At 40.6% G+C, this 17,643-nt stretch overlaps 4 protein-coding genes across 6 annotated transcripts in view; 1 reads left to right on the top strand and 3 right to left on the bottom strand.

Moving 5' to 3' along the window:
• Positions 1 to 646: 646 nt before the first annotated feature.
• Positions 647 to 9,340, bottom strand: rbm5 (RNA binding motif protein 5). 2 transcript variants are annotated; one of them, XM_084029101.1, is made up of 25 exons: positions 9,202 to 9,340; positions 8,932 to 8,973; positions 7,939 to 8,107; positions 7,674 to 7,832; positions 7,507 to 7,576; positions 7,022 to 7,095; positions 6,298 to 6,381; positions 5,920 to 5,980; positions 5,493 to 5,558; positions 5,228 to 5,388; positions 5,000 to 5,097; positions 4,750 to 4,837; positions 4,598 to 4,666; positions 4,143 to 4,209; positions 3,554 to 3,654; positions 3,298 to 3,454; positions 2,785 to 2,873; positions 2,525 to 2,701; positions 2,304 to 2,444; positions 2,124 to 2,210; positions 1,844 to 2,029; positions 1,662 to 1,736; positions 1,454 to 1,554; positions 1,231 to 1,360; positions 647 to 1,116 (listed from the first exon to the last, which is right to left on the bottom strand). In XM_084029101.1, exons 2-25 carry the CDS (start codon positions 8,946 to 8,948, stop codon positions 991 to 993), a joined length of 2,553 nt encoding a protein of 850 aa, XP_083885227.1. In that variant the 5' UTR covers positions 8,949 to 8,973; positions 9,202 to 9,340; the 3' UTR covers positions 647 to 990. The 2 variants fall into 2 exon arrangements, with proteins under 2 accessions (XP_083885227.1, XP_083885226.1); XM_084029100.1 differs by having other exon boundaries at positions 9,198 to 9,326.
• Positions 9,341 to 10,147: 807 nt separating this feature from the next.
• On the bottom strand, positions 10,148 to 11,467 carry brk1 (BRICK1 subunit of SCAR/WAVE actin nucleating complex). The gene is made up of 3 exons (XM_084034644.1): positions 11,306 to 11,467; positions 10,777 to 10,859; positions 10,148 to 10,678 (listed from the first exon to the last, which is right to left on the bottom strand). Exons 1-3 carry the CDS (start codon positions 11,421 to 11,423, stop codon positions 10,652 to 10,654), a joined length of 228 nt encoding a protein of 75 aa, XP_083890770.1. The 5' UTR covers positions 11,424 to 11,467; the 3' UTR covers positions 10,148 to 10,651.
• A 376-nt stretch (positions 11,468 to 11,843) lies between these two features.
• On the bottom strand, positions 11,844 to 13,196 carry gpx1a (glutathione peroxidase 1a). Its single transcript, XM_084034631.1, has 2 exons — positions 12,906 to 13,196; positions 11,844 to 12,437 (listed from the first exon to the last, which is right to left on the bottom strand). The coding sequence occupies exons 1-2, from the start codon at positions 13,128 to 13,130 to the stop codon at positions 12,087 to 12,089; spliced, it is 576 nt and encodes a 191-aa protein (XP_083890757.1). The 5' UTR covers positions 13,131 to 13,196; the 3' UTR covers positions 11,844 to 12,086.
• A 954-nt stretch (positions 13,197 to 14,150) lies between these two features.
• tex264b (testis expressed 264, ER-phagy receptor b) overlaps positions 14,151 to 17,643 on the top strand; it is a 31,337-nt gene continuing 27,844 nt past the window's right edge. For both annotated transcript variants that reach the window (XR_014598456.1, XM_084029516.1), the window contains exon 1: positions 14,151 to 14,574. Coding sequence is in view for 1 of the 2 variants with exons in the window: in XM_084029516.1 (XP_083885642.1) it covers positions 14,320 to 14,574 (255 nt within the window). In the remaining variant the exon portion in view is untranslated. The remainder of the gene's footprint in view (positions 14,575 to 17,643) is intronic.

The raw sequence follows: 17,643 nt of genomic DNA, 5'->3' as shown, positions 1-17,643 counted from the left end.
TCGGACTATGGAAAGGATTCACAGTATTCAGTAAATTACAGACGGACACTGAACTCAGAAGTAATGAGCTCTTCAAACTAAAGAGAGCAACACCAACAGATTATTTTCTTCAAACTATGGAGACGAAAAATGAAACTTAAGAAAAAAATAGGCAAATAAAAGAGGTGAAAACGACAGGGAAGATGGATTAAAGAGACTCATTAAGGAAGTTTCTGCACATCGAGTGGTTATTTGGTAGTTTTATCTCAGCTTGAGAAACCCAGAAGTAATTTACCTACATAAACAGTCCCCTACCATCACATACACTACTTGTGGCTACTGTCAGTCTTATACTTTATACTGTAGGATCTTTATTTTTTTGATATATTAACATGTTTTTGTAGTTAATTAGATTTTATAAAGTGAATAAGTTTTGTTTTTCAAAGCTCCATTTAAAGTAACCTTCCATAATAAATGAAATATTTCTCTCTGGAATTTAGTGAAGTAGAAGTATAATGGATGATAAAATGGAAATACTGGAGTTAAATAGTCAGTCAGTGAGCGTTAACGGGGTCCTCGGTTTGGAACCCCATATTAATCATACTTCCATAAATTAGTTAAAAATATATTTCTGCCAAGGTTGATAAAAAATATGATAAAGACCATCATAAATCACTTCTGTCATTTATTTTGGCAATTGTTTTTTTGTATAAACTGTACATATTTTTTTTAACATGCTGAAACAAAAAGAAAAAGCTTTAACACAGAAGAAATATGTAAACAAGGGAAGTAAATCTACTTTGTTATGTACAATTTATAAATTATATTCTTCACCATCTTATGCCTCATTACAGAGTTGTTCTATTGTCTGGTTTAACTAATTTGACAAAAAGGCATCATACATAGAGTGATAATCACTGCGTCCATGTCCATCCACTTGTCAGTGTTGATAAGACAAAGTGGAATCATCTGCAGACGTGATGGAAATTCATTTAGCTCGAGGCTGTCGACTCATTCCAATTCAGTGAAGCGAGCGAACATAGCTTTACGGACCGCATCTTTATACGTGTCGGAAGCAGAGAGGGTGTAGTTGGTGCCTTTAGTGCCAAGTCCAGCTCCCTTTGTTCTCAACTGTGCCTGTGGAGGACAAAACCCATAATCTTAAGTACCTTTTCAAGATATATATACAGTTATTAACGCGGATGGGTACTGGTTACTCGCCCAAAACTACCAGGTGATTGTTGTGATTACCTCTATTGGTGTAGTGATGCCCTGCTGGTTGCGACCGAGACCTTTTCCCTCCTTCCATCCCATGGCCTGAAGCATTTTGTTCCCAATATTGTCACTGTTAAGACCGTCTTTAGTGGGCTGTTCATAGTTACTGCACAGGAAATAAGGAACATTTCAGTGATTTAACTATTACTAAAACACAATACAAACAAACTTGGTAATTTAGCAGAACAAAGCTCCTTACACGACTGGTGTTGGTTGACTAAACTTCTTCTTTTTCGGTGCTGGGGGTTCAGGAATGCCATATTTTTCTCTCCTCTCAGCAGCACGATCTCTATATTTCAGCTATTCACCAGCATTAAAAAAAAAGGAGGTTAAAATGCATCCCATGAACTGAGTGAAAACAACTCATTGACTTATTAGCATCTGGATGAGTCGGTATTGAGACAAACCTCAGTCTCTTTTCTCTCCCACTCTTCCAGCTCTGCTTCGGTCATTTGGGATCTCTGGAGAACCTCCATGTTTTTCTAGGAAGGAGATGATTATCTCAATAAATCTTTCTTGAATGACAAATTGGACTTTTTTTAAATGGATTTTTATAATGTAGGCCTAAAGACAGTATGTGTGGCATTACCTTGTGGAGGTCAGAGAGTTGCTGATGTCGAATTAGACCCTCTTTGTTGGGAAACTGTCTCCTGCACAGCAAGCAGGCCATTTTTGACCAGTCTGTCAGCTTGTCCTGGCCTCCCTCGCCACCATCGGGTTCTGATACCCCCTCCTCAGGGTCACTATCTCCACTGTAGGCTGCCACAAGGCCACACTAACCACACCGTGGAGAGAAAAAGGCGGTGTAAACACATTTATCTACAATGTAATTATTTTAGAACGCTGCAAAAGATGTAGAAAACGCTCACCTTGGAAGTGCTGACTGAACTCATTGGTGGCTCCTCCTCGGGACCCCTTAGCACTTCTGGCGTGAGTCTGTCTAAAACGCCTGCCTGCTAAAAAAATGAATAGACATAAAATCAATCAAATCAGTCCGACTCTCACACATGCCTCTCAGGACTCTGTAGCATTGAATCCCACTGGATTACCTTCTTTTCGAACAATATGAAGCCAGCATCAGCAGCTGCTGCCTCCTTCCTCTCTTCTTGACTTATGGACTGAAAGCCACTCTTGAAGTTATCTTTGTGCTTGTTGAGACTTTTAGCCCACCGCTCCATGTCTTTAGCAATCTGAAAGAATCAAGCAGATTCGATAAGAAGCTCTAAAATGTAATAATATTGAGAAAAGGTGACGTAGAAATTAAAAGTACCTGCTGAGCAGTCTTGCTTTTGGGCTTTTCCTTTTTCTCCTTGCCCTCTTTAGGCTCTTTGCTGCCTGTTGCTGAGTTGTCATTTAGTCCAGCATTTGTCTCGGTTGAGGCCGGTACATATGTCTGCTTCTCACTGTCCCAGTAAAGATACTGCTGGGTCTGAGAGTTGTAGTAATACTGAAAAGCGATAAAACGCGATCAAAACCGATTAACTCAGACTGAAAACCTAGATAGTCACACATGGTGACTGTTCTACTTACATGACTTTTTGGGTCATAGTAGAGGCCAGTTTGAGGATCATAGTAGTAGCCAGAGGACTCATCATACTGAAAGGTGGATGTATCAGGACCTGTCGATTATAAAACACAACATTAACTACTGTAGACAGCTGGAGAGTTTGGATACATGATCATGCCTTCAAAACATTTTAATTACCAATACACCCAGTCCAAATTCTCACTAGCCTTCCATACTGAAGTCACTCTAAAAGGCAGACACCTTGGGATCTCATGAGTTTTAAGCTCTTGGAAATCAGCTTGAGCATTAAAAAGAAAAGTATTCTCAGATAAGGCTGCATGGTCCACATAAAGACTAGTCATCGCTGTCTAGTTTGTAAATGTAGTGCTTTAAATCAGTTCTTTCTATTCTATTTTAGTTCAGGAAGGGCATATTAAACTCCAGGCAGAACCAGATTCTCATGTGTTTCAAACTGAACACAAAGAAACACTAACATAATAGATGGACAGTGACCTCAAGATCTTATGTGCTCATACCAGTGCTGGAGTCAGCTGTCTGTCCCGAGGCTGTTAATGTAGCGTCAGAAGTAACCGTGGCAGCAGCTAGAAGGCCAACAGGCACAGACGCAGGGTCAATGCCTGCAAGACGTCCTGTGTGGGCTTTTGCCTCCATTTGGTGGGCAAATGGTAATGCCTGCAATGAATGTAATGTTATTTAGAAATCGTTACACCATGCATTTTAATACTGCAACAATACTCGAGTTGAATAATAAAAAAGAGATGTTCATGTTACCGGAACAGCTGGCTGCCCAATTATATGGGGTTGGTAGACCTGCGCATTCTGTGCAATTACGACTCCAGCTGCAGTCGGAATGATGTTCACACCTGGGGCAGCTGAAATTGGAAAATCAAAGGGCTGTGATAACTTTCCATGAATAAACATCAATGTGTAAACAGAGTCAAAGTATTACACTGTTCAGAATCTAGCAGAGATCTTTGTCTGTGCTTGTTGCTTCTAAAAGCAGGGATTATCAACTTCTCTCTACTTGCTGTGTTTGTTGTTCTTACAACCTTATGTATGAACAAATGTCAGAATATGCTGCAATCTCAGCTGTATGTCATTGAATAAAACGCACTGAAAGACTAATGGATTCATTGTGAATCAATAAGGATAATGATAATAAAAAAAAAACAATGTATGAAATTACATTTTTTTAATTATTTAAAGCTTCTATTAAGGTTTTGGACTGAGACAAATAACAGAAAGTGATCGACTGAGCGCTGTTGAGATGAGATGGACTATTGCATGCACTGTTCCTATTACACAGTTAAGATCAGTCACTGCAACAAAGCATCAATGGAAGCCTGAAAGCATTTCATACCTCCTAGAATCCCATTTCCCTGAGAGGTGCTGGGTCCTGCTCCTTGTTGATAGTACGCCTGGTAGTCCTATGGAAAAAAGTCATTCATTAGTTCATTTCTGACCTTCGGTGTTGCGTGACTTAAGTCAACATTTTTTTTACCCAAAGATACTTGCCAGTGTAAACATTTTAAAATTGGCTGAATATTTAAAACATTGTTATGAAATACAAGTACAGCCATGTGTCTCGTCTCTGAGGTGCTCTATATGGAGGACAGCGTTGAATCAAAATCACAAGTTATTTCTCACAGGACACTTGTTGTCCATGTTGTAGTATGCTATTGCTACCACTAGGTGTTACTACAGAGCAATGTTTTGCTGAATACAATTTAAAACCAAATGTATTGAAGGGTTCAGAATGTATCTGCTCTCCAGTTACAGTTTATCATTTACAACCAGTTACATTATTCTACTAACCTGGGGCATTGGACTATAGCCTTCTTGCAGGTAGCTGTACTCCGACATTCCCTCTGAGCTCTGCTGTGGCTAAAAAAGGTAAAGCATGGGTTATGAGTCACTTACACGGACACTGGGAGAGGATAACAGGAGTTGACAGAAATCAGACCTACCTGAGTTGAAGACCACTGGGCTGCAGCGATGGCCGTGCTGGCCACAGAGAAGGCACTGACACGATTCCCATCAGGCATTAAAAGGTCTCTAAAACAAAAGGGGCAAAACAAATGTAAGCACAATAAGCACATCTCTCCTCTCTACACTGTAGATGATGTTTACCCAAGTCAGCTTAAAAGCGCATATAGATGTAGGTATATATTTTCCTTTATCACTAAATCAATGCACACGATACACTATTATACTCACTTTCTAGCGCTCTTAGCATAATCCACCCCAATCGTTTTGCCATCCAGTTTGAGAGGTGGCTGAAGTCCCTGTAAAATGGTGAGCAGCTGAGAGGCCTCCTGTGAAAAGGACAGGCATTTCATTTTAAGTGATATATGCAGTCATCAATGAGACGGCAAGTTGATCAAGGAGACAACTAAATAAGACACTGTCATAATGTTAATTCATACATGTTTATGGATGTCTTACCAGAGGAGAGGATAGTTGTACAAAGGCAAAGCCTCTGTTCTGTCCCGTCTGCTTGTCCTTGATGAGGCGAATGTTGTTGGATGAAAGATTAGCATATGGTGCCAGGGATATCAAGATGGCTTCCACGGTGGCCAAGGGAGCAATATTTCTCAAGATGATCGCTGTGCAGGAGAAAGGACCATATTTGAGGACTCTGCCATGGATGGGGTCAGTTTTTGTTCCAAACCAAGTAGGACAGTGCATCTATAAAAAGTGAAGTTCTTACTGTCGCCATAGAAATCTCCACTGGGTTGAGTTTCAGAGACTCCAGGATTATTGCCGGTTTCACTTTCTATTGAGAGAATGACAGAGAAGAAAGAGGCGCATTAACATAATGTTCAGAAATGTGTCATCAAAGAAGTGGAAATGGGGTATAAAGTGTTGTGTCCGTGTGCTAAAATAAGTCAGTATTTAAAATATTTGAGAAACTCCATTGTGTATTGTACCCATTTGTAGGTAACGGGGAATAAAAGTGCATGCTGTTTCCTATCTATGAACGTTGCCTACATCTGACAGTGTCGACACTTGTGAATCCACATCATTTGGCCTCTACAACTCCAAAAAACACAAATTGTGCTTCCATCCCAGCACTGTTGCCTCAGGCTGCCCGGATGTCTGCAGTCAGTGGCCTTCTTGTTGATTTAACTACTTACCGGCTTTGGCTGCTCCACACCTGAAGCACTTCAGCCTCCTCCGGAAATTGTACAGGCCACACTGCAAGTAACCGTTCACATCATTTTTATTATACACCTACTAAAGCCCTGAACAGTGCTGCCTCAGAAAAAAAAAAAAGGCAATCTATATTGGTGCAGCATACCATACTTACCTGAGACACAACCTAACCGTTACCGCTTATTCAAACGTAGATGTACCACAAAATAAGCTGACAGGACTGAAACAATTGTAACTTATAGGCCTAATATATATACTTATCAGTCTGTGTGTGTGTGTGTGTATGTATGAGTGAAGTATTCTGTAGTAGTATTGCTGAGATAATGTGGCAATGAAACCCAGACAGATCATTAACTTACAGTGTTGCAGAGCCAGTCTTCATACTTGTTTCTGGGGTGACTGTAATGCATGTCCACGATTTTCCCTTGGATGGTCAGACGTTTCTGAAAGAGGACGACAAAAGTCACTCAAGCGTTCATGGCGGGCATCGATCTCATCAATAGAGCAAGCAGTGTTGGAAGGGAGAGAAGGGGAGAGGGACCCCCAACAGACAGCCTTTGTGTTAAAGACAAGACAGGCACATGATGTGTATGTGAGCATGATGTAGAGGGTTTTAAGTGTTTGGGACCCGAGTGCCCAGGCTGAGCTGGAGCAGAGTGTAAATGTGACCCTAACAGACATTTTGACTGCTTAAAAAGAAAAGGAAAAAAAAAATAAAGTTTGTTTAATAAGCATCATCTACTTAAAAAGGATAGACTGAGCTGACATTCAACTCCTAAATGCTGATTCCAAAAAAGAAAATAACCTCACGATACAAGTCAAATCAGCAGCTCTGATGCTGCTGTCATTACAATGAACTGAACAAAAATATTTGTTAAAACATTAAGTTGTAAATCCATGTATATAATATCTACTAATATACAAATCTCTTCTATTTTTTTTTTACATTCCATGGGTATTTCTTCCTTTCCTTCAAATAGTTCTGCAGTTTCCAAACTAGTTATTCAATGCACTTTGGTTGCCTTTTGGGTTATTTTTCCAGATCCCCAAGATTAAAACTAGACTTGGCGATTGTGAAGCAACCTGATTGGTCTCCATCCATCGTGTAGCATCTTGCAAGTGATAAAAGTCCACGAAGGCGAAACCACGGCTTATACCTAGAGACAGCATTCAAATATAGACGGGAGGCGTGTTAGTTAAGAGTCCATGGGCATATTATTCAAACTCTTCCACAAACTGCTTCACGACCCAGGCCAGGTTTGGTACACAATAGGCAACTCCTTAGGAGTTTAACCATTCCTGCTGAATACCAATTTTTGAAAACACACTCAACAACAAAGTGTGTCGGCCAATTGAGTTTCTGTAAATGTTATTGTTGATCTTACTTACCTTAAATAGATCCACAGTGAACTGAAATGATAAGTCTTTAATCAACAATTTAACTTATTTTCCTAGTTCCGTGGTACTATTTTCTCCTAGCTTTTTGGAAAATGGGTCTGGTGGAAGCAGATTTGCCCTATGGTCAAGACTGGGAGGAGGTTGAGGTCCGTCAGATATGTGGTTCTCACCTGTTTTCTTTTTCATCAGCCTAACATCCACTGGCTGCGGTCCCTCCAGTTGGTCTATGGCAAAACAAATCTGAACAACGGGGCAGATGAGGTGTTAATATGACTCCAAAACACCTTACATGTAACCAAACTAAACACTAAAGAGGTTGCATATCTGCAGAACTTACATCATCCTCAGCCACATGAGGAGACAGACCCCAGAGCATTATGGTCTTGCTCTTCTTCTCCTCCCCAGGCTCCCTTCTATAATCTTGGTCTGGGTAGTCGCCATCGGAGTGATAACCATCTTCTGATCTATCGCTGTTACGTCGTTTCCTTTCTCTTTGCTTTAAAACAAATTGAAGCTGTTGAGTACAGATCTTTTCTAATAACAAAATAAATTTACTAATACATTATACTAGCATTAAAAATCCCCTATGTTAGAATAAATACCTCTGGACTGTCTCTTGATCCTCGGCGATCTCCTTCAAAGCGATCACTGCGTCTCTCTTCGCCCCAGCGGCGATCACGCTCCTGGTCTCTGTCTCGTCTGTCACGCCAGTCCGATTCATCGCGTGGTTGGTCAGAACCATATCTACCACTACGCTCTGTCCGACTAATCCTATTCAAAAGGATATTGAAACACAAGGTAAAACATGAGTTCAACTAGTCTGCAATTTCACAATATCCCTAATAATCCGATTACATCAGATATTATTGCATCGGCAAACAACGCAACTCCTAGATTAACTTTACAGGGGAAAAACTCCTAGGTAGTCCCTCTGTTGCAGGGGTACTGTCAAGTACTGTCAAAGATTTACACTAAAATTATTCAACATTTACAGTGGTTGTTGCAGTGTTTGTGTATAGCAAATGTGTAATCTTTTTTACACACAAATAGATTTTCTGCTTGTCTAATATGTCTTGATTTATATGACTTGAGGCAGAAAGAAACCGAGCAGCTGGAATCACAAAATTAGTTATTGGTCACTGTCTCTTTAAATAGAAGAATGTCTAACCCTATTAAACAAGCTACACAGATGTGGACATTTCTGTATTATATCAATTTCACCATTATAGGGTCAATATAAAATATAAAATCAAAATAGTAAAATAACTTGCCTATACTATCGCTACATGGTTGGCATTTTATAAGAGCACAAAGGTAACTGACAGATAGGACATAAAGAGGAATGTTGCTACGATGGAATAGTAATGACGCGTCCCCGTCTTGGGAGATAACGTTACACCATTACCGTCAACTATGTACGGCTATTGTACGGCTAACTTTCACATATACGTTACAGACAGGCGTTTGGATGACATTTAACGTGAAAATAACGTTACTTTACCGTAGATTTAAAAAAAACAACGCTGCCATTTTAGTTAGCCGCACCTACCCCGGAGAATAGCACCAGCGTTTAACTCTGTAACTACGGTACTAACCTTTTATCGGCTCCCATGTCTCTCAACTGCGCACACCCGGACCTAGAAAATAAAAAAATGCCAAGAGATTCAATTTAAACACACTCTGTTGCGTTTTAGTCGTTTAACAAGTCAGAAAGGCCCAATTCCAGTCGAATTAGCTGGATTACAAGGAGCACAGCAAACTGCTTGTAAACCGCGACATGGATCCGGCCATAGGCTACCGAGCAGACACATTTATGAGAAACGGTACAATTCGTCCGTTTCTACTCTGAACGTTCAACAACTTACCAGTGTAGTTGGTTTTAATAACGATAATACCCACTAGTAGTTTTTCAAAAATGTATTTGAAAAATCGTGGGAAAGGTAATACATCTCAGACTCAAGGACTTTTCGCTACGCTACAACGACACCTTCTTTGTCCCGTGATGCATTGGTGTACAATCCGGTGCATTGTGGGAAGTGGGTTTTTTTCGCCCCCCCGTCCATGACGGTCCATCCCCAGATTGGGATGAAAGGAACGAGTTATTGGGGTCGCAGTTTTTTACAGCTACCGGTATCTTTCTTTCCCGTGCTAAGGAGGCATGCTACGGGAACATAAACGGCTGTGTATGGCGTTTGAAGCGTTGCCTGCAAAGCGAAACTAAGGGAAAATGACCCCCATGCATTTCGGCCATTTTACTGGATTATGTGGCTTTTTATTTTGACATATTGGCAGTTATTTTTTTGTAATCTTATAGTGCTTTAAAATGTGTAAATTATTTCACATCAGGCTTTTAAGTATGTTGCTTTGTACAGCAACTCACATTAAGCTACAGGATTTATGTGACTTGATTTTGAATATATAGCTCTTTCAATTCATGTTTAGTTTTCAACCTGGTCATGAAGCTTTACTTTATTAAAACCCCTTGCTCAGAAAATATCTATTAAATATCTAATTTTATTCCAGCATTCACACCAATGCTCTGGACTCTTGTGTCCCACAATCCTGTATAGTCTGCAACAATTCGACCTGTTTTCTATACTGTTTGCAATCCAGCTCTTGCTTGTACAATAGCATAATTACCGGTATACCTACTGTACATGTTGCCTTGTGATTTGCATTGTCATTATTTTGTGTCTTCCTGTTAACTCTTCTGTTTGAGTAAAGTGAGAATTAAGCATCTTTAATCTGTCAACATATCCAGCCAATTAATTGAATCATACCAAGGTAAAGAACAACACAAATCAAGGTCATTGTTTATCATTTATTACAGTATTTAAATCCTGAAACATCACCAACATTTCACTGTACAAGCAGGTCCTCACAAAGATGACTACACAATTAATTGTTCGACTTGGCACACAAGGATGTTCCCCTTTCATAAATGTCTAATGTGGCAATGACACTGCATACGACACAGATGTTCAACAAGTTGTGCTGATTCTGAACCATAATTGAGGAGCTCCACAATATGTTTTAAACCAATACTTATGGAGCGTGTTTTTTTTTTTTTATTTAAACATTGATGATGTTTGAGTCGCTGGCACCCAAGGGAGACCCATAATCTTCTATACAAATGTGTCATGAGATAAAACACAAAATCCAGCCATATAATATAAAAATGGTCCACATGGTCCCAAAAAAAGGAGGGTGGAATCCATCACACTTATTCCAAAAATGAAGGGAGGGGAGAGGAAGAGGAGGAGAGGAGGAGGAGGTGGGGATGGGGAGGGATGCTGTGCATTCCCATAATGATTTCTAGGTCAAGGTCTCTCCTTTCGTCACCTGTAACGACACAAGTAATTACAAAATATTATATATTTTTAAATATTCACATAGAAAAAGGACATTGGGTTGTTTAGATTACACAGCGGTATACTTACTCTCGCCTCGATGTATTCAATCCTCCTCTCCAACGCCGTCAACTTCTCGTTGAGGGTGGCCAAACGAGATCGACACGACATATCTGAGGGGGATAAACTGTGTTCAGTCGCAACATTTCAAAATTATGTAGGAAACAATCCCTGGGATAACACGTAATTCCGTGCTGCTGCTAATACGACAGCCGAAGAGACTAGCAGTGGCCTAACAGCCATTAGCTTAACACTCGTATCCAGTAACGCTAACGGTTTCTTTTTTTATTAAAAGTTACGCGTAACGCCAGCTAACAAACGAAACTAAATGTAACGTGGTGGACGCCGAAACCATCACTGCGTTTCTACGAAGACATCATAACAACTGTAGGCTAACGATGGAGCTAACTGCTAACTGGGAGTGGCCATTGAAAGCATCAACACTAGCGCTAGCATCCGCAGTAGAGCTAAGCTAGCGGAACTGACTCTACGTTAGCCGTCGAGACGGAAGTGTCCACAGTCGTGATATCGTCCGTGAAATTGCTCGTTGAAGGCTCACCGAATGAGTTAAGGAAGTCGGCGATTTTTTTGATGCTGCTCGTTATGACTTCTATGTACTCTCGGTTCGCCCAATCTTGGTGAATCTCTCTCTGCACTGGGTCTTCCTGGCCGGCCATGTTGGACGAGTCGCAGCGTTCACTCGGGGGTTGTTAGCGCCCCCAGCGTTCAGTCGTGGTTCAACCAGGAAGCACAGCGTGCTGTCATGGGAAATAATGAACGCGATAAATCAGATTTATTTAAAATAACGGTTTGCGTATACTGTACGATGATGTCAAATGTATGACGTTAGTTAACAAGCGTTCGATACGTATATTAAGGTGGGTTTATGTGCAGCAGCCACCAAATTGTTGTTTTGCATCTGCAAAAAAATAAATAAATAAATAACTCACCATGTGAGTTAATAGGCTACCTCAAAGTAAATAAATTATCCACTAAAAATACTGGGATTGTATGTGTTTGTATGCAGTTTACAGAAATGACCACAGCACTTTATGTGATGTCAGATTTTTATTTCTCCTATTTGAGTCTAAGATGATTGTGATATGAGTAACACATTCATGTAGAGTTAACCTTTTACATATTCATCAGAAACTCCCCACTTATAAAAAGGTTTCAGAGAGTGTCTTCACTGAGTAAAGAGTCTTAACAACCTGAATGTACTCCTCTGGATCTTACGAGTGCTGCAATTGATTTAAGTGAAGGTGGAAAAACATCTGTACTGGTTAATCTGTTTGGCCAGGCTGGTTATAACTGAGACCCAGATCATATTGGAGCACACTTTACTTCACCCGCTTGAGTAGCTCTTTAATATCTGCCTCAATGTCAATGGTAAGGAAATTTCTGCTGTAGCGCTTGTAGGGCTCTCCGTCAGGACGGACGAGGAACTTCTCAAAATTCCAGGAGACGTCGTTTCTTCTGACGGGACTCCAACCAATGAACTTTGGATCAGTCATGAGAGCCATGGCGTCATCACAGGGGCTTGGAAGCTTTTCCTTCAGATACACAAACAAGGGGTGAGCGTCCTTTCCATTTACTTCCACCTTCTCGAGGAGCTGGAACTTGGGTTCGAAGCCATTCCCTGGACGGACGTACTTCAGAGACCTTAGAATTTCATCATTCTTGCAGTTCTCCTGTTATAAATATACATTGGATACATTAGAGATGGACAGTAGCAATCAGGTTGATTAAACTCTAGTGCATATATGTATCTGACAGCTGCAGTTACTGGTCGTTTAGCAGATTTACAAAACCTATGACCAAGTGATTAGATATGAGGCACAATTAAGTAGCCTAATTAGCTCTATCCCTACCGACTATTACAGTAGGCTATAATTATATTATCATTAATGCATTAGTAATTACACATACATTCTGCTGCTTTCCTAAAATAGTAATTAACACTGAAAATACATGCAGGTTAATTGAACATCTTTCCGATTACAAATGCCTGAGGCTACTAGAATTCAATGCACAGAAAGGCCTATTTGAGCTGTTTTGGAGTCCCAGACACATCAGATTATGTTCTAGCCTGAATATGTGGTATACTCTCACGCTAAACGCTGTATTGTCCGCCACGTTTGAAGGCACACATGACCTACCTGATGTCCAAACTGATTGCAGGGCACTCCCAGAATAACGAGCCCCTTGGCGGAGTAACGCCTGCTGAGCTCGTTCATCTGAGTGTAGTCCCTGGTTGTTGTTCCTCATAGAGACGCCACATTCTCGATGAGAACCACCTTCCCCTTCAGTGCAGAGAAACTGAAGCGCTCGCCAGAGAGCAGCTTCGCTGTTAGGTCGTAAAATCTCCTCACATTACCAGCCATGTTCACGAAATCCGGATGAATCACACACACAAGTAGAAGATTCGAAGGGGGGAAAAGACGCGGACTCAGCGGAGGTTATCTCTATTTGTAGGCGGTCCAATATAAACTTACTGCAAGTCCTGTCCAGCCCTCACTTTCTTTAAGGGGTGGAGCAGATGTAACACAGCTCCAAAGGCTTTATTCAATTTCAAATTCATGTTTTTAATATCCACAAGATTCGATCGCAAAATAAATCTCAGATGTCATTATTGTGATTCATTTTTTAAAAAACTTTATTTACATATTCAGTTTACAGATTGTCAAACATTAACACATAACACAATTCATAAGAGCTGTTTCACAGATACAAAAACACAAAATCAATAAATAGGATACAATTACAAAATACATTCCTGAGATCTCAGATAAGGTAGTATAATCATAATAAATAAAACAAATTAAATAAATAAATATCTGTATCTAATACAGTATAATTATGTCAACATAAATGTACGGTATGTAATAATATTTGCAGTCTTAAGTTTCATTAATTGCCAGAGGGTACATCAAATATCTTTTCATAGTTATCTAAAAATGATCACAAGGTCATTTAACTAACAAGGAAGTGACGCACCGCATATAACACTTATTAACCAAAGAACCGGTTCGAGAATGGCTTGAACCGGTATTTCTTCATGGTGTTCTGCTACTTTTGTTTCTGATCACTTGTGCACATCTCGGGTAACATCTACTTTACTTTTAACTTCCATTCAAACATTACAAACATTACACACGTTACAACGTGAAACAATTACAAACATAAAAGGGGTATACGTACTAAATGACGTAGATTAGCAGTTACAAATACTGGCATAATGCAAGTATCGTCTTCATAAACCGTCATTACAGGAATAAATCTGAACCTTATAATTTCCCCCCGGAATAGGCATGTTATCTTTTCAAGAGTTTTACAAGTTTATTTGCAACAAACTCCCCCTCTCTAGTGGGCATAGTTGGTACAATCCAGGAAGCAACCTGCAATGTGTGATTTACTTCGGTGTTTTCAGTTAATTCAAGGACAATTCCCAACTGAAAAAGACCAAACGCGTTCTTGAAAATGTTTTAATTCCGTTAACGTTACAGGTTACTGTAACAACTGTGTTCGGGGGTTCAGGAGGAGTTAAATACCGGGACCTCGTAGCGAGCTACCATGCCGGACTGGCTCAGTCTGTGTGTGGCCGTTAGCCTGTTGATAAGTCTGACAACAATAGCCGGTTGGGTTTTGTACTCGGGACTCCTCTCAGACATCACCGTGCTCACCGGTTCTCCTCCCATAAAGAAAATTACGTTTGCCTACAAATTCAAAGAAGGACCGTACAAAAACTGCGGACACCTTTTTAAGGAGTCTCAAAGTATTGGACCGAAGCTGTCGTGTATCGGAATATTTTATGACGACCCTAAAAAGGTAAGCGACCATTTGTGCAACACTTAGTAGAACAGACGTTTCTCGTGCCGTTGGTTTTACTTTGATCGATATTTTTAAGCTTAAACACACGACAGATTTTTACTGTGTTTAACCAGAGCTGTGTAGTCGGCCGCTAGATGGCGGTAACGCCCCTCTTAAAACCACGGAAGTGCCTCAAGGTGAGTTACTTATCACCAGGTAACAGTGGATGTTTTGAATTATTTCATTCACTCAGTTAAAATGTTAATTTTCAGATCAGTTTAATGGTATTCCCTGTAGGCTTCACATTCTGTGTTCTTTATAGTTTTTTTTAATTATAGTTTTTTATAGTTTTTGTCAGCATTTGACACTGATTTTTGTGTGTGTTTTCCCGAGAGCAATATCGCGACATCTGGACAGGGTGTGATGTGTTTTGTGGATTCATAGGTAGTCATTCATAGTAGGCTATAGAGCCACTCTCCACCAGATTACCACTGTTGCATATGCACATTGTGTGTTTACATCAATGTATTGTATGATTATGAATTGATTATATGTTTTATTGTATATTAAACACAAAACAATTAGTGTCAATAATCATCAAATCAATCAAACAACTTCCCAGGTAGGGTTTTTATTGGATTCACCATCTGACCGTATTTATTTATTATTGAATTGAATCCATAAAGTCATGCCAATGTGACTGAAACTCTTGTGATCTCCTTTAATGTCACACCGTTGATGGTAAAGACACAATTACTAAGTTGGATCTCTCCGTGAGTTGTTTTCCTACATTCCAAACCGTTCCCTGAACTCATCCATCCCAAAAACCTCAGTATCTGTACACAGCAGGAAATATTATCTGCCGGATCTGTTTTCCTGATACATAATCCCGCTCACTCTCTGGGGTCTCCAAAATCATGCAGCGCTAGTTCACACATTTTAAAAGTGGGTTCAGCGTGAGTTGTTTTTTCAATAGGTTCATGCCCAAAACAGAGCGAGAAAGAATGAGACGAGGAGCAGCACCTTGAAACGGTTACAGTTTGATGCACCTCTGGAGGGTTCAGGCAGCAAAAGGCAAGCTGTTGACCTCTATGACCTCCGTGAGCGAATGCATTGGAGTTGGGACGTATGAGGCAAGATAGCATAAACATACTTTTGAATATCATCCGGAAAAAATTATAAAGGATTATACATGAGCTGTCTGGTTTCAGCTACTTAGATGTGAGGCTTTTCTCTGTTTTATCTCATTGTAAACTGAATATCTTTGCATTTAGGACTATTGGTCGGACAAAACAAGCCATGGTGACATGAGACATTTAATAGACTAAAATGAATAATCAGTTAATTAAAAACTGCAGCCTCCTGAACAAACGGTGAATCAACTTCTCTGTAAAATAGTTTCAACACACACTGAACTTTATAATCTTTATTTAGAGCTGTTGTATTGTTTTTTTGGAAAGGTACTTAATGAGCTGGAATTGTATATACATACGATTACATATTAGCAGCTCTTGCTGGGAAGGATCAATCAGCAGCTTGCTTCACCATAATTAGCGATTATTTCTTGTTACATACCTTTAATCTACAATATATGGAGACGCCAGAAGTCATAATACTGATACCAAATGCTGTGATATTACCTTTGTCAGTATCGCACATCTCTAATATTTGCATTGATTCTCTGTCGTTGAAATATGCTGCAATTTCCTAGCTGCCTTTCAGCAGTATTGACTTAAGTGGCGCTACTTAAACCCGCTGTAGCCTGTTGGAATGTTACCAGAGTTCAGTCGTGGACTTTGCTCCTCAGCGCTGCTTCAAAACACTTTTTGTTTTGCTCATCCTCTTTTATCACAAGCCGGCAATTAGGCTAGCATTGGGTCCCAGTTCCTCTGCACAGTCACAGCCAAGTCCTGATCTAAGTTAAAATAATTGGTGTAATGATCTCAGCTCATTAGCGTCCGGGCCTCAGGATGCCATTCTGTCCCAGTGTCAGGAGCCCCAGAGAGTGCTCTCAGATAGGAAGACTGGTATCTGGTGTCTAAATAGTGAGACAGTGTCCATTGATATTTGCAGCCAGAGATATTTTCAAAAAAGTGCAGCTGACGGAGGATGAAGTGTCAGCGTCGCTGGTTTCATCCTCTGTTCTCAGTTTTCCCACTTTTACCTCCTTTAATCACTTCCTCTGGAGAAACAAAAAGACCTCAACGAGGACTTGAGTTGGTCGTCAGATGGTTGCCATGGATACAGGGTTGGAGCAGCTCTGTCTGTGCCCTTCAAACGGCTAACAGATATATGTGGGGCTCCGCTCACTATACCCCTCTCCACCAGCCTCTTCACAGTTTCAAAGCCAGGGCGTTTCTGACCCTGTGCTCCCACTTCACCCCTACCCTACAGCCCCCCCCCCCCCCCCCCCCCTCCCCGACTGCAACTCTGACAAACGTCAGAGGGAGATAACATGTAAGGACCATGTAGTGTTCTGTCAAACTTTATATTCCAACTAAGCGACTGTGGTCAGGGTTTGCAGTCCTTGAGACATGCATTGTCTGCTGCGTGACAAGTGAAACGGTGGTGAAATGACACATGTCTGCCCGTCTCCAGAGACCCATGTTTTGGGTCACAAGACAATAACAGCTGTGGGCTTGGCGTGAAGCAGGGGCCAGTCAGGAAATATGTATTGGATGAGGAAAATCTCTCTGATACTCGCTGCTCTCGGAGCGTGCTGAAGATAGTTTGCCTTTCTTACTTTGTTGCCTTACCAAAGTCAATTCAGCCCGCAATGCACATAACAGACAGAAAGCCGTTGTGCCTTCAGTTGAATTTTTTTTGGGGAAACTTCTCTTCTTCAGATGAGCTGTCAGTTTTTGAAGAAACCTCAAAAAGACAGCACACTTGTGCCTTGATGAGTGCAGAGAAGCAAAACAAAGATTGTGGACAGAGGCTTGTGCTTTTGGCGCTGCTTCTTTGTTCTGGACTCCCTACGTGGAGTCGTGTGATGATTAATAAATCCAGTTGGCTCAGACTCCCCACTGAGAGCCCCAAAGCATCCAAAGTGTCAAAAATATCCTCATATGGAAAGTTTTTCCCAAA

Source organism: Eutrigla gurnardus (genome assembly GCF_963514095.1).
Source record: "Eutrigla gurnardus genome assembly, chromosome: 2".
Lineage (NCBI taxonomy): Eukaryota > Metazoa > Chordata > Actinopteri > Perciformes > Triglidae > Eutrigla > Eutrigla gurnardus.
Note: the sequence above shows the minus strand (reverse complement) of the source record. Positions and strands in the feature narration are given on the sequence as shown.

Coding starts and splice junctions, on each gene's coding strand:
- rbm5 (XM_084029101.1), bottom strand. Junction 3,655..4,142: donor GGGAAATGGGATTCTAGGAG/GTATGAAATGCT, acceptor TTCCAATTTCAG/CTGCCCCAGGTGTGAACATC. Junction 2,211..2,303: donor TCATATTGTTCGAAAAGAAG/GTAATCCAGTGG, acceptor TCATTTTTTTAG/CAGGCAGGCGTTTTAGACAG.
- brk1 (XM_084034644.1), bottom strand. CDS start 11,423: ATGGCCGGCCAGGAAGACCCAGTGCAGAGAGAGATTCACCAAGATTGG. Junction 10,860..11,305: donor CGACTTCCTTAACTCATTCG/GTGAGCCTTCAA, acceptor TATCCCCCTCAG/ATATGTCGTGTCGATCTCGT. Junction 10,679..10,776: donor TTGAATACATCGAGGCGAGA/GTAAGTATACCG, acceptor GTGTCGTTACAG/GTGACGAAAGGAGAGACCTT.